Below are 15,369 nucleotides of genomic sequence, written 5' to 3' on the forward strand. Positions count from 1 at the left end.
AAGATTTCATGGTGACTCTTTAAAGTTCATTTTACTGTGTCCTTGGGAAAGCAAACAATTCACCAAATTTAATATATTGCATATATAAAAAGTAGATAAAATTATGTTAGTGACTTGGGGAAATAAAAAAGAAAAATTAAAGTTGTCACTCTCAAAAACCCTTGAAATTTATTTTTTTTAAAGGTTTTTATTTATTTATTTGACAGAGCGAGAGAGCACAAGCAGGGGGAGCAGTAAGAGGAGAGGGAGAAGCAGGCTCCCCGCCGAGCAGGGAGCCCGAAGTGAGGTTCAATCCCAGGACCCTGGGATCATGACCTGAGCTGAATAACCGTCTGAGCCACCCAGGTGCCCCAAAAACCCTTGAAATTTAAGACTATGACAAAGTAAATGATTTAAGAGCAGATAGAAAATACCTATCTGAACATATATATTGAAAGCATACAAATTAATCCAGTAGAGAGATAAAACACTTTTAATGATAATTGATCTTTTCACATTTGCCCTGAAGTCTTATGTATTCAATTTAGTTAGAAGAAATATTTTAAAGCCATAATATTTACAGGATTTTCTTTTTATGAGAGAGAGAAAATAAAAAGTCAACCCTAATCATGCACATATTACATAATAAAGGATTTTCATCGTATTCTAATGGGAATTCACACAAATCCAGTGAAACTAATGCTTTCTAGTAGTTCTTAATATAATTAAACTACTTGCTCTTCTTTTGTGATTTAGTCACAACCGTCCAGAATAATACAGACTTTATAAATTAGAGCCAACAATTTTCTGTCAATCCTTAAGAGATAAATTTCTCATAATTTGGAAGTAAACTTGAAACAAGTCCCAGAAATTGTAGCAATGACAGTTCGTGATCTCAGGGTCATGAGATCAAGCCCCACAGTTGGCTTCCTACTGGGTGTGGAGCCTGCTTGATATTCTCTCTCTCTCCCCCTCTCCCTCGGCTCCCCCACCTGTTAGCCCATTCTTTCTCTAAGAAAAAAAATAAATAAATAAATTGTAGCAATGAAATCCAAGAAATTTTGTACTTCTTTTTTTTTTTCAAGATTTTATTTATTTATTCATAAGAGACAGAGAGAGAGAGGCAGAGGGAGAAGCAGGCTCCCAAGGAGCAGGGAGCCCGATGCAGGACTCGATCCCAGGACTCTGGGATCATGACCTGAGCCGAAGGCAGACGCTTAACCATCTGAGCCACCCAGGCGACCCTGTACTTCTTTCTTCTACATAAATCCCTATTCCCAAAAACTTGATTCTCATTTGCTTACAGTTTCAAAGCATATATTATTTATATTGCTACTGTATATAAATTAGCAAGTTAAATGATTTGAGAAATATACTCTTTCACAATGCTTGCAGTTGCAATTTGGTGTACCTCTGGAGTATTTATTATCAGACTAGTATTTGTTAATGGTTAACACAGTGTACCAAATTGTACCCTAAGCTTGTGTCCACACAGTACAATAAAGGGTGAGTTATCCCTTGTCAATAAATCCTAGAGGAATGGATGAATGATTTAGCTCAAAAATGTGGTCCACAGAGTGAAGTTTGGGCTGAAATGCTCTGACGTAGTGCTTTGTACTGGGTAAACAAACTGGATAATTACTAAGATTCTGTTCATTTCACTTTGTGTCCTTGGGCCAAGGCTAGAAATTACTATCACAGCAGAAAACTACATCATCATGTTCTAAATCATAAATCATCTAGCTATAAAACTCTTTTCTATTTTCAAGAAACAGTTTGCTGTTTCTATTCTGTTTTTTTCACTTCTATTCTTTTCAAGAATACTATTTGCCCAAAGTACGATTATCAAGAAAGAAAAATTTCCACAAAATTCTTGTGCCACTGTGAGGGAATAGGTGCAAACTGCAGGAATTTGGTACCTCTTGAAATGTAGGGAGGCAGTCTCAACAACAGAGTAAGAGGCATATTTAAATCAGTTAGTCATCATAACGTGATCCATTAGTTTGTATGATTTATTCATTCATTCCTGACTATTCTATTTAAAGTTATAATCCCTACACCCTTTATTGGGAATTCCCTGTTCCCTGTTCTTTTTTTCTCCATAGAACTTATCATTATCTTTCTTCTCGCACTAGCATGTTAAATTCCAAATGGCAAGGATTTTAAGGATTTTTTTTCCTATTGTGTTAACTGCTCTGTTGCAGAGCGTAAAAGAGTTCTTTGACAATATATATTTTGATTGAATTTGTTCAATAATTTTGAAGTCATGAAATGAACATTCAAAAGCCATTTTTAAAGATTTAATTGTTTAAATCTTCATCTGAATCATACATTTTGTTTCACTTTTAAATAATAGCTGAAAATTACCATAGGAAGCATATATAATGAAGAACTTTGAAGAAAAAGCTAGCATATTATATACCTTTAAGCTCTGTGGTCCCCAAAAAAGAAAAAAATAAAGGAGCCAATGATGACCCAGCATTTTTGTTGAATTTTAATTTAGATGCAAACAAACTTTTTCTTCTCCTTCAGGGAGGCAGAAGGTTTTTTTTGTTTTTTGCTTTGAAATGTTTTTAATTTTATTATTTTTTTAATTTAAATTCAATTAGCCAACATATAGTACATCATTCGTGTCAGATGTAGAGTTCAATAATTCATTAGTTGTGTATAACACCCAGTGCTTATCACATCACATGCTAGGCAACTACAATTGAGGGAGAAATAACATCTTGGAATTACACTAAGAAGCTGCAATAATTCACTGAATTCTATTTTGTTTTTATAAAACTGCTCAAAGTTGTAGTACACATATCTGTAAAAGTATAGGTGAGGATGGTTTACAAACTTGTCTCAAAATGATTCTATCGGGGCACCTTGGTGGCTCAGTCAGATAAGCATCTGCTTTCGGCTCAGGTCATGATCTCAGGGTCCTGGGATTGAGCCCCGTTTTGGGCTCCCTGCTCAGGAGGGAACCTGCTTTTCTCCCTCTCCTCCCCGCTTATTCTCTCTCTCTCTTGCTCTCTTTCTCTCTTGCTCTCTAACTCTCTCTGTCTCTCTCTCTCAAATAAATAAATACATCTTAAAAAAAAAAGTTTCTATCCTGCAATTAATTAGAACAATAGTGACATCCTATGTCTAGCTCTTAGTACTGAGAGCAGCTTCCCCATGACAGTAATTGACTGTTAAAGGACCTCGATCAAATCTTTTTTCCTGGATCTAGCTGTAATCATATTTAAACTAAAAGAGGATAAATATTTGGTGGTAAATTTTCCTCTTACTGTAACACTGTATGTTAAAATTTTACACCAGTTTACTTAAAATGAAAAAAAAATGTGCCTTTCATTTTTAAAAAACATGAATGTTGATACATAAAGCAAAATAGGACAATATCTGGCAAATGGTAGGTATTCAATTAATGTACACTAATTAAATTGCATGTTTTTGCTTCAAATAGAATAACATGGGTGCCTGGGTGGCTCAGTTGGTTAAACGTCTGACTCTTGATCTCTGCTCAAGTCTTCATCTCAGGGTTGTGAGTCCAAGCCCTGCATTGGGCTCCATGCTGGACGTGGAGCCTACTTAAAAAAGTAATAATAATAAAATAAAATAGAATAGAATAACAGATTAATGTTTCATCTTAATATCTAAGAAATATTATTTGTCCTTTCATATGCTTTATCAGAAGTTTAGAATTTTGGCATTCATAGGTAAGCAACATTTTAGATAACCACATTTAAATCTAGATTTCCTCAGGAAATACTAAAATCATTGGTCTTCATTATTAAAAACTGCTAGCATTATAGAATAAACATGTTTTAGTATTTTTATCAATTTATATACCAGGAAATGTAGGCTACAAATATATTGATTTTTCATTCTCTAATGGAATATTAATGTATGAATGAATACACTGATACATGGACAAGGACAGTGCAACAGACATACTAGATCCAGTATTTGTTTTGAGGTCTTTTCATAGCAGAACTGTTGTATTCATACTGATCTTTCTTCAGCACATTTCTGGTACCTTTGTGACTGTTCTTAGTATTTATAATATGTCTAACTAGGTAGAAGGATGAAATGAAACCCATGGTTGTGGAATAGTGAGTGATATGTATTACTGTTGTATGTAATAATTAAATCTAAAACCTCGATTTGATTACAAAGAGTCTAACTCAGAATTTTTAGTACTCCTATTTCATGAAGTTCTAGGGTTCCATAAAATAATTTGTAAGTGAAATAGACTGAGTTTTTCAAACTGTTTCTTTCATAATCTGTTTATATGAGACTAATCTCTCTAAATCTAATTCTTTTATTCAGTCTCCTAATTACTTTTTCATCCTCACCACCCTGTTTTTGCTATCAATTATATTTTGGCTTCCGGTTGTAGTATATCAGAAATTGAATAAAGTGTTACCACCTATAGGCAGAAAATTAATTGTTCTTGTTTACGACACAGAAAAGCATAATCTAAAAAAAGAGTTCTTTTTTCCAACTTTTGTACCCACCGTTTTCAAACTTACTACCTACACATATACATATTTGTTATTGATGTTACCATTTCAGACGCCTGTGCCTTCAATAAAGCATTTACTTAAACTTTTATCTTTTTGTCATGTTATTATTCACCTTTTATATATCATTCAAATATACCATCTTATTAAAATCCTATGATTCAAACAGTTTTAAAAGACTTGTTTAAACCAAATAACTTAGTCGTATACAAAACTAACTGCTGTACCTTAGTTTACCTCTGGAGTGGGGGAAATTAGCAATAGTTATTCCTGGGAATGAAAAGCTCCCCTTCCTACAATCTGTGATCGTTAGTCTCTGGTTTTGTGCCTTCGCTGTAATGATGTAGGTTTGTTTCTCCTTTATTCTTTGCAGAGCGCTGCAGCAGCTCCCAGCCCAGTGCTAGGAAACGTCCCCCCAGGAGATGGCATGCCAGTAGGTCCTGTGCCACCAGGGTTCTTTCAGGTACTCAGAGAAACGCTGACTAGGGGTGTTAAGGCGTAGGAGCTCCTGTCTGGTTTTATTTAAAGACATGAAGGAGAATGAGGCTGTTTTAATTCTTAAGGTAAACAAAATGTGTGCAGCCAACTCTTGATACTCAGAGACGGGTTATCTAGTGTATAGATTAGCCCTTCCTTCCTATGTCTTATTTGTTGTCAAATTTTTATTCATGTATTTATTTTGCCATTCCCTTGTTCAAGTAAGCAAGAAAGGGAGTGGAAATGCAAACTGGCCCATTAAGTTAACTGTGGTAAAGATGTGGTGGGAGGAGAGGCTAAAGATGAAGTTCTGGAATGATAGATGGATTTTAACTACCCTAACTGTCCAAATCTCCACGGACCAAAGATAATCAAGATTTGGCTGTACTTTTAAAATATGGCTAAATCATAACCTTTTCATTTATCAGAATGATAGGCTTTATCAAAAATATTTTGATAATCATCTCTTTGGCTTTTAAGCTGGAATTGTTATTATTATATGACATTTTAAAATCGGATTTTAAAATACATATGCTGATATTTTAAAATCTCAACAAGACCATTTATTTTAGCAATGATGATAATGATTTTAGAATTATATCACTTTTTAAAAAATTTTTTATTAACATATAATGTATTATTTGTTTCAGGGGTATAGGTCTATGATCAGTCTTACACAATTCACAGCGCTCAACATAGTACATATCCTACCCAATGTCCATCACCCAGCCACCCCATCCCTCCTACCCCCCACCACTCCAGCAACCCTCAGTTTGTTTCCTGAGATTAAGAGTCTCTTATGGTTTGTCTCCCTCTCTGGTTTTGTCTTGTTTCATTTTTCCCTCCCTTCCCCTGTGATCCTCTGTCTTGTTTCTCAAATTCTTCATATCTGTGAGATTATATGATAATTGTCTTTCTCTGATTGACTTATTTCGCTTAGCATAATACCCTCTAGTTCTATCCACGTCGTTGCAAATGGCAAGATTTCATTTTTTGATGGCTGCATAATATTCCATTGTGTGTGTGTGTGTGTGTGTGTGTGTACCACATCTTCTTTATCCATTCATCTGTTGATGGACATCTAGGCTCTTTCCGTAGTTTGGGTATTGTGGACACTGCTACTATAAACATTGGGGTGCATGTGCCCCTTTGGATCACTACATTTGTATCTTTGGGGTAAATACCCAGTATTGAAATTGCTGGGTCGTAGGGTAGCTCTATTTTCAACTTTTTGAGGAACCTCCATACTGTTTTCCAGAGTGGCTGCACCAGCTTGCATTCCCACCAACAGTGTAGGAGTGTTCCCCTTTCTCTGCATCCTCGCCTGTAATACATCACTTTTAAATTTTATTGGATCTACATTTAATTCTGACAGTTTTCTAACCCAAACTAATACAGATTCTGAAGTTTATTTTTTTTTTACTACATAGTAAATTTTATAACATCCTTTGAGAAAATTAACAAGAACTTAGGAGTTAAGAACTAGAATTGGAAGGCATTATGGGAATTAATGTAGTATGCTATATTGTTAGTGAATTACATTAGGTACTTACACTGATTTGTCACTTCAGTGTTTTTGTATTTTCAAAGTCCTTGACAGTCACTTGTTAGTTAATCCATACCATCATTACAGGGTAGATCAGAGTACTTATAAATGTGAAAATAGAGAAATAAAATCTTCCAGAGTTACAGCAATTAAACACAAAGGTCTTAATTAGAACCTAGTACCAACTCTGAAATGTAAAGTCCTTTAGGACATGCTTATTCGTATCACTACTCTATATTAATACTCAACTGGTCTAGAGTATTCAGAACTCTTTTAGAACTCATATTCTGTCTTGAGGGTCCTTTCCTATAATCTAGCAACATACTATAACTCTTATTTATTAAACAATCTCGATTTAAGATAATAATAGCTAACACTTATTAACTGCTACTGTATGTCGTGCTTTGTTCTAAATGTTTTACATATATAAAGTCTGAATTCCAACAATAACCCTAGGTACGACGCATGTATTATTGCAGTTCTTATTGCACAGATGGAAAAACGAAGGCTTGAGAGATAAGTGGTTTGCACAAAGTCAGGAAGTGACAGGGTTGGGATTCAAATCAAGGCTTTCTGGACTTCTGCCATAGAATTGACCTTTTAAAATTCATAATTGATCATTATTCATAAAATATTTTTAGCTCATTTAATTTTTTTTCTCTCATGCTTTATTTCTCTTGCCAACAATGAATTAGAGTTAGAGAGTAAATCAAAAGGGTTTATTTACATATAAGAGTTAGTAGAAGCTCTCTAAATGGCACTTTTAAAAAGAGGGGTGGGTCAGGAAAGAAGCTGAATACTTCTAGGGTTAAGCAAAGATGTATAAACCCATACATTTTCATCTTCACATTTTGTAAAATGACCCATTTTCATCTTACCTGTCTTTTGCCTAATTCTTGGTAGGAGTAGTTGAAACAGAGTTAACTTTGTTTTAATTATTCTGGTGGGTACATAATGAAGAACTACTACATACCAGGCACTGTGGTAGGCATCTAAAAATGAGTATGTTAATATGTACCTTCCTGGCACTCACTGTCTAGCAAAGGGACATTATTAAAAATAAGTAACTGTAATGTAGCAAGCTATGTGTTGTAACAGAATGAAGTGTAGTTCTGTGATGACCTAGAAGAAGAGCTGGTAAGTCTACCTGAATTGAAGCTGGGAGTAGTTCGGAAAAAGTTTTCCAGGGAAAAAAGCAGGGGAATGATATTCCAGAAACTGGGAACAATGGAAGCAAAAGTATAGAGGCCCTCAAAAAACATACATTGTGGTTAAGGAGAGAGAGACAGGCAATTAGAGTAGAGAAAGAAAATGGCTGTATTAAGTGAGTAGAGTGTGCTCTTAGGGCAAATCAGAAGGCCACCAAACCGAATCTTGGGAGGTCATTGTCAAGGAAATATTGTCAAAATAGTAAATGAAATCCAAATTGGCATCCAAAGATGAGTTAAGCAAAGAAGCAGGGAGCAAGGGAAAGAATATTCCAGGAAGAGGGAAAAGAATTTCCAAAGGCCCAGAGGGAGAGGAGAGAAACTAAATATTTAAAAAAAACAATGGAGAGTGGCTGGTGATGAGGCTCCAGAGGAACCTCGAAGAGCTTGTAGGTCAGGTAAGAGTTTGAATGAACTTGATCTTAAGGGCAGTAATAAGCTATTGAAGGATTTCAAGCAGGAGAGAGGCATATTAATATTTGTACTTTTAGAAAAATCACTCTAATGTAGCCAGGATTGCAGAGGGACAGGTCTGAAGGTAGGGAGACTATTTAGGAGGCTGCTACAATGATCCAAATGAGATTTGATGATGGCCTGAACTAAGATAGTGGCAGTGGGTGTGGGGAGAGATGAACAGATTTAAGAGACAAATAAATGCACAGGGTGTGAGTAAAAGAATTCAAGAATAATATTCTGGTTTCTGTCTCAACCTGGGCAGATGGGGGTTTTATTTTCCAAGATAGAGACCACAAAATTAGGTGGGACAGATGAGGTTCCTGTGGGACCTCCAGTTAGAGATATCCTTTAGACTAGTGAACATGGGCTTGAAGCCTAAGGCAGTGATTGATCAGGCTAGAGATAAAAATTGCAGGATTATCATCATATTAAGAGCACTTGAGTCCACAGGGGTAGATTAATTATCTAGCGAGAAAGTACAGAAGGAGAGAGTAAGAGGGTATGCAACTGAACTCCAAAAATACAACACTTGAAAGATAAAGAACTTGTTAAAGAGAATAGATGCGAGGGAATCAGTCAGTTGACTAGTGTAAGTAGCCCAAGGAAGAGACTTTGTGGACCTATCGAAGAGCAGTGGCATTAAGATTGGAAAGGAAGAAGCAATTCATAGTTGTTTGATAGGCTTTAGTTGATTAACCAAATCAGGGTTAGAAAAGAAAGAGTTGGAAGAATCAAGGATCATTCTGAGGTTCTTACTTTGGACCTCTGGAAAGTTTTAATGTCTTTATCTGAGTTAGGAAAGATAGAAGATAGAAAAAGATATGTTTGAGTTTGATACATGTCATTCCTCTTTATCCAGGAAGACCATTCTAGCTAATCCCAAATGCTCTTTTTCCCTATTCAACAAGCTTAATATCCAGTCTCCCTAGAAATACCTCTTTGAAATACTGAACAACTCATACTATCAAACTTTTAAAAAAAGAAATAGGATCTTATTATCTTTTGGTACATATAATGATGGGATTAGTCTGCTCAAGAATTTCCTAAATATCAGCATTGGTTTCCTACAGGGATTGGTCTATACTTCAGCATAATTCTGGCCATAATGCCTGTTGTTAATGAAGAGTAGCTAGCTGACTTATATGAGTAGAAATAGCAGGAGACAATCATAATTCAAGTCTGAACACCAGTTTCTAATTCAATTCCAAAAGGGATATTAACCTCCAAGAATTATCCAAAGTATGAGAATAGTTTTGAATTCCTATTCTTAGTGAGGAAATGTAAAGCTTATTTGGGGTCAGCTGCAATGGGATGAGGCCAGGAAAGGATTGAGCCTATCAGAATGTAATAATAAAAAAAAAAAAAAAAGAAAAGAAACTAAAGAAAGAAGAGTTTGTAATTAGCACATAAAACACCGGCTTCAGTAATTCTGAGTCCTACTCACTATGTGATCATATTGTAAAATTTAGATTAGTGTCTATTTGTGACAGATATTAACATTGTTCATACTTAAACTTTGACATTTTTATTGAAATGGAAGAGCTTCTGTTGTTGATAGTAGTCCAATTAAGTAAAATCAATGGGAATAGTGGGTCATGCAAAAGGAGGTATCAGTTTAGTAAAATAAAGCCATTTAAAGTAAAACACATGTTTATTTACTTGGAGTCTTTTATCAAAAGAGTAATTTGTATACAAAACCCTATAAATTCTCAAAGTGACCTACCTACCATGGAACTGGTGAATGATGTTAGAGCAGCTTTCTTTAATTGGGAAGTCTTGCTACTGGGTCACGGGGAAGCAAAGTGGCCACTGATCTAACTAGTTTGGCAGTTTTAGAGGAGGAAAATGCATTCTTGTGGTTGGTGTGAATACACATAGTAGGCAATCAAAACAGTCTATACTCTGAGTCTCCTGTCCCTGTGCTAGAATCGTATGCAAAATTTCATTGTATGCTAAGAAATGTGAATTATGTATTAAAAGCATCAATGTGCTATTTATTCATTTTCATAGCATTCTTATCTAAAAACAGGCAAAGTTTGATTTCTGCAATTTATTAAATAGGTAGCAGTGTTCCTTGAACCAATTAGATTTTCTTCTCACTTATGTATAACAATCAAAATGGTTTAGTAAAATGCATAAAATAAAACAAAGTTCTTCCTTTGTGTTTAAAAAAATTAGACTATTTGTCACCTTATGAAGTTTTGTAATTTTATAGATTTGAGTAACAAGAAAGCTTCTCTTGTGAATGTACTATACTGCATTGAAGAAACGGACATTTTTTATTTCAACCAAGAAAACTTGTCAGGAGTGAAAATACTATATTTTTCCTTCCTTTCTGGTCTTTCCCACAAGAAAACTTTTTTTTTTCCCCACAAGAAAACTTTTAAGTAGAAAACTCTGTCTTGTTTTTTGTCACTGTAACTAAACATATCCATATCTTTTATTAAAAAAATAATCTTTTTAATAAGTGCTAATGTAGATGCCTTTGAGTATATAACTAATGTGGGCTATGCTTATAAATATCTAATTTGAACCCTGTGTAGCCTTTGGTTCATTTTTACTGTGTGTTATGTTTTGTTTTGATTTTTATCTTGATAAATTTGCTGTCCTCTACTCACTCCATCTTTAGTTTTCTTAACTGAAATTGTTGAAAACTAATAATACATTGATGTTGGATTATAAATTTAAGACTTTGACATCAGTGGGATTATAAATATTTGTGGAAGATAGAGCATACCAAGCAATTTAGTTTCAGACTGAGGTGGTCATCCATATTTTAAAGTCTGAATGGATAGAAACTGACACTGTAGAAAACACGTTGCAGCAGGTTTGTATAAGTCATGGTTTGCTTGCAGGCCTAATGTTAGCAATAGGAAAGCTGCTTTGCCATCTAGTGGTGGTTTGTAGATGTCTCTACTTATTCAGGGTGTATTTTCCATAGGTTCTATTTTTAGCAAGACTGTACTGTAGCGAGCTGACCTAATGCTTTGACATAATAATCATGCAATAAGAAGAACAAAAAATAGAAAGAAATCTTCCCTTTTCTCCATGGTGTTGTTATTGACCAGAAAAAGCTCTGTATAAATGACATTCATTAAGCAATGAAGACAAAAACAAAGCTCAGGGTAGTATAATATTCTCGATAGTTTAAAAGAAAAAGAATCAAAATGAATCAAAAAATAAGAAAAAATAATTATTTAATTTAACAATCAAATGATCTTGAAAATGAAAAAACAAAAACAAAAAAAAAAGGAAAAAACATTTACAAGCTGTGGTTAAATGTTTCTTGAGGTGGTATTTAATTTATTTCTGGAAATAATTCCTACATTTTGAAGATACCTTCATAACTCAGTATACTCATCTGCTCTGCTATTCCTTTTTTTTTTTTTAAGATTTATATATTTATTAGAGAGAGCATGTTTGTGGGAAAGGTAGATGGGGAGAGGGAGAGAGAAAAAGAGGAGACTCCAGCAGACTCCTGCTGAGTGTGGAGCCTGATTAAGGGCTCCATCTCATGACCCTGAGATTATGATGGGAGCCGAAATCAAGAGTGGGATGCTTAACTGAGTGAGCCACCCAGGCACCCCTGCTCTGCTATTCCTATTTAAACTTTTATGCAACTATTCTATAATCAGTTACAGCCTTTTTACCCTGTTATTTATACATATAGTTAAATAGTCTACATGCTTTCTCAGTTCCCTTTTATTATTAATCTTCATATTGCCTCTACTCCCATTGGTTTTCCTTTCCTCTTACCCTTCTTGACCATGGCTGTTGCAGAGTTAGTTTTAGGAAATACTCTAAGCCAGAAGAAACTTCCTTTCCCTCTCCCTGGAAGTTGTAGATAGCATCTCTAAACATAGATAATGAGCCAAAAAATTAGTTAGTATGTCTTTCCTTAGTTTGAATGAGTAGGGTACTGAAAATCTCGAGTAGACTTGATGTACTGAACTATAACATTATCAGTTTAAAAATCCAGACATTAAAAATGAGCGTTTTTCAGAATTAAATACACCAGGGGCGCCTGGGTGGCTCAGTTGGTTAAGCGACTGCCTTCGGCTCAGGTCATGATCCTGGAGTCCCTGGATCGAGTCCTGCATCGGGCTCCCTGCTCGGCAGGGAGTCTGCTTCGCCCTCTGACCCTATCCCCTCTCATGTGTTCTCTCTCTCTCATTCTCTCTCTCTCAAATAAATAAATAAATAAATCTTAAAAAAAAAAAAAAAAAAGAATTAAATACACCAGGATTTGGAGAGTGGAGGTGGGGAAGGTTGCTTATTTATCAAAGTTCAAGACATAAAAATTAAGTTTAATTTTCTTCAAAATGTAATTTTGAAGCTTTAAGGAACAGAGATTCTAAATATCAAAAATAGAACAAGTTTTTCTCTACTACAAAGATAAAAGCAGTCTAAAAAAAAAAAATAAAGGTGCCTGACAGCTGCTGGCTTTGATAATGCTTTCCTGCAGATGGGGTAATAGTTTTTCTGGCCTCAACTATTAGAACAAATTAAAACTGCTCAGCTTGAGTAACTAAGTAAGCTTTTTTAAAAATTGCAGTTTCAAACAACTGAAGATCCTACAGCAGTAAATAGATGGACAGAGAGCAAAGAAGAGAGTATCAGGGCCTCAGAGCCTTTACATGGGTTTCCCGGTAGCATGGAATGAAATAATTTTCTGTTAGAAAACCCTACTTTATTTGTTTATTTATCAAAATGAATATTTCAGAAAAAGTTAACTTGGCCACCCAGACCAATACTGGTTTTCCTTTTACTTTAATGCTACTCCTGCTAGCTAAAGATGTTAGGATATTTAGTATGAAGCAATAAAATATCATATTTTAAAATTAAATCTGTGATAAGGGTTTATCTATTTTTCAGCTAATTTGAAATTACAGTTTCTTTTGAAAAGATCTTATTTTGAAAATTCTTCCCAAGTGCTTCAGTTTTTATTATAGCTACTTGGGGTGGGGGGATGTATAGAAAATTGCAAATATACAAAGGCAATTTATAACAATTTTAGTTTTATTTAATGTTGGTTACAGAAACAAAATGGTCACCATTCTTTGGGGAATTAAAGATGAGGATGGGTGGAGCATTTGGCTGGCTGAGTTGGTAGAACATGCCACTCTTGATCTCGGGGTCGTGAGTTCAAACCCCAGGTTGGGTGCAGAGATTACTTAAATAAATAAAAAACTTTAAAAAAAGAATAAAGATAAGGATAGGTTATTACGTATATTACAAATGCCCTATATGGGTGGGATAGATTTGTCTTAAGTATACATTAGGATATCTTCACCCTTTTTTTTTTTTTAAGATTTTATTTATTTATTTGACAGAGGGACAGCACAAGCAGGGGGAGCTGCAGAGAGAGAGAGAGGGAGAAGCAGACTCCCTGCTAAGCAGGGAGCCTGATGCAGAACTCGATCCCAGGACCCTGGGATCATGACCTGAGCCGAAGGCAGAATTTTAACCCCTTGAGCCACCCAGGCGCCCCTGTCTTCAGCTTTTTTAAAAGGTAGCTTATCACTAGGTGGTGTTCAGAAATAATGTATCTTGTATCTATATGAGGAGTTGACAAAATTTTTCTGTAAAAAGCCAGATAGTAAATATTTTAGGCTTTGGAGGCTTTGAAGTTACAACTACTCGACTCTGTTGTTGTAGTGCCCTTGTAGTGTAAAAGCAGCCTCGGATACTATGCAGCAAAACTCTTCCAGGGAAACTTTATCTACAAAAGCAAATGGTAGGCCACACTTAGTGGGTGAGCCATAATTTGCTCACCACTAGATAGCTTCTAAGAAATCTAAATGGTAAAGACTAAGAACAATGTTCCTCCAAGTTTGTTTTGTGCAGTACTGACATGAGGGTCCTGGGCGTCAACCAACTTCCAGTATGTCACAATTCTTGGGGTGGGGAGTGAGGCAGAAATCTTTTGTGTTTTTGTTGTTGTCATTTTGTTTTGTTTTTAACAGATGAGTCTTACAAACTAAAATTTGAGAACCATTGGCAAAGATTGCTGATGACATACAACAACAAATATTTACTGCAACAGAAGGAGGTGGGTGGGGTAGGGGGTGAAGGTTGAAGGAGTAAGCCTATAAGCATGTAGCTTGGTGAAAGTCAGGTTCCTGGAGATATGACTGGGGCCTATGAGGTGGGGTGCCATCCTAGGGCAGGTTGCCTAGCCCTGACCTTGGGCCACCTGTGCTCCCTATGAATTTAAAAAAAAAAAAAAAAAGATAAATAGAAATCCCTGCCCACATGGAATTAAGGGAGATAGTAACAAAATAAATATGATATATTAGATTGTGATAAGGACTAGGGAGGAAAATGAAACCTAAAAGGAAAATAGGCATTATTGCCAAAGTTTTAGATAGGGTGGCCAGAGAAGGACTCATCAAGAAGATGTCATGTTTGTAAAGACCTGAAGAAAGTGAGGGAACAAGCACATGATATCTGGGGAAAGTGTTAGAGGCTGAGGGACAAGCAAGTGTAAAGCCCCTGAGTTCAAAGCATGACTGGCATTTTCCAAGGACAACAGAAGGTCCAGGTAGCTAAAGTGTAGTGTCCGCTGGGGAGAATAGTTCAATATGAAGTCCTAGATAATAGAAAGTCAGGTGAAGTAGAACTTTGTAGGTCACTGTAGGAATTTTGGGTTTTACTCTTGAGTGGAGTGTTTTAACAGTCTTATTATGGCTGCTTGTTGAGATTAGTCTATAGGAGGGAAGGGTGGAAATAGGGAGACCAGTTTGGATGTTGTTGCAAAATTTTGACAAGAGATTGTTACATCCTGGACTAAGGTAGTAAGAGTAGTGAGAAGTGGTTGGATTCTAGATATATTGTGAAGTTCAAGCCAACAGATACTGGTGATGGTCTGGATATGTGTTGTGAGAGAAAAAGACAAATCAAGGGTGACTGCAAGGCTTTTGACTTATTCAGCTGGAAGAACGGAGTTGACATTTACTGATGTAGGTCAAACTTCCAGGAGGAGGTATGAGGGGGAGTACCAGAAGCTTAATTTTGAACTTGGTAAGATTAAGACAGCTATTAGATATTCAGGAGATATTGAGTAGGGAACAGACTATCTGTCTGCAGTTCTGTGGTTCAGACTTGGGCCAGAGTCATTTGGGAATTATTAGCATGTGGATAATATTTAAAGCTATACGACTGGATGAGAACATCAAGATAGTGAGTA

The 15,369-nt window shown here is 35.6% G+C and overlaps 1 protein-coding gene across 4 annotated transcripts in view; it reads left to right on the forward strand.

Annotated features, from left to right (window-relative positions):
* The window catches only part of SSBP2 (single stranded DNA binding protein 2), a 286,517-nt gene that overhangs the window by 198,482 nt on the left and 72,666 nt on the right, over positions 1-15,369 (forward strand). For 2 of the 4 annotated variants that reach the window (XM_032404079.1, XM_032404080.1), the window contains exon 5: positions 4,867-4,956. The exons of the other annotated variants lie outside the window; for them this stretch is intronic. In XM_032404079.1, coding sequence (XP_032259970.1) covers positions 4,867-4,956 — 90 coding nt within the window. The remainder of the gene's footprint in view (positions 1-4,866; positions 4,957-15,369) is intronic. 4 annotated transcript variants of the gene reach the window in all.

Source organism: Phoca vitulina, unplaced genomic scaffold (genome assembly GCF_004348235.1).
Source record: "Phoca vitulina isolate PV1807 unplaced genomic scaffold, GSC_HSeal_1.0 scaffold6, whole genome shotgun sequence".
Classification (NCBI taxonomy): Eukaryota; Metazoa; Chordata; class Mammalia; order Carnivora; family Phocidae; genus Phoca; species Phoca vitulina.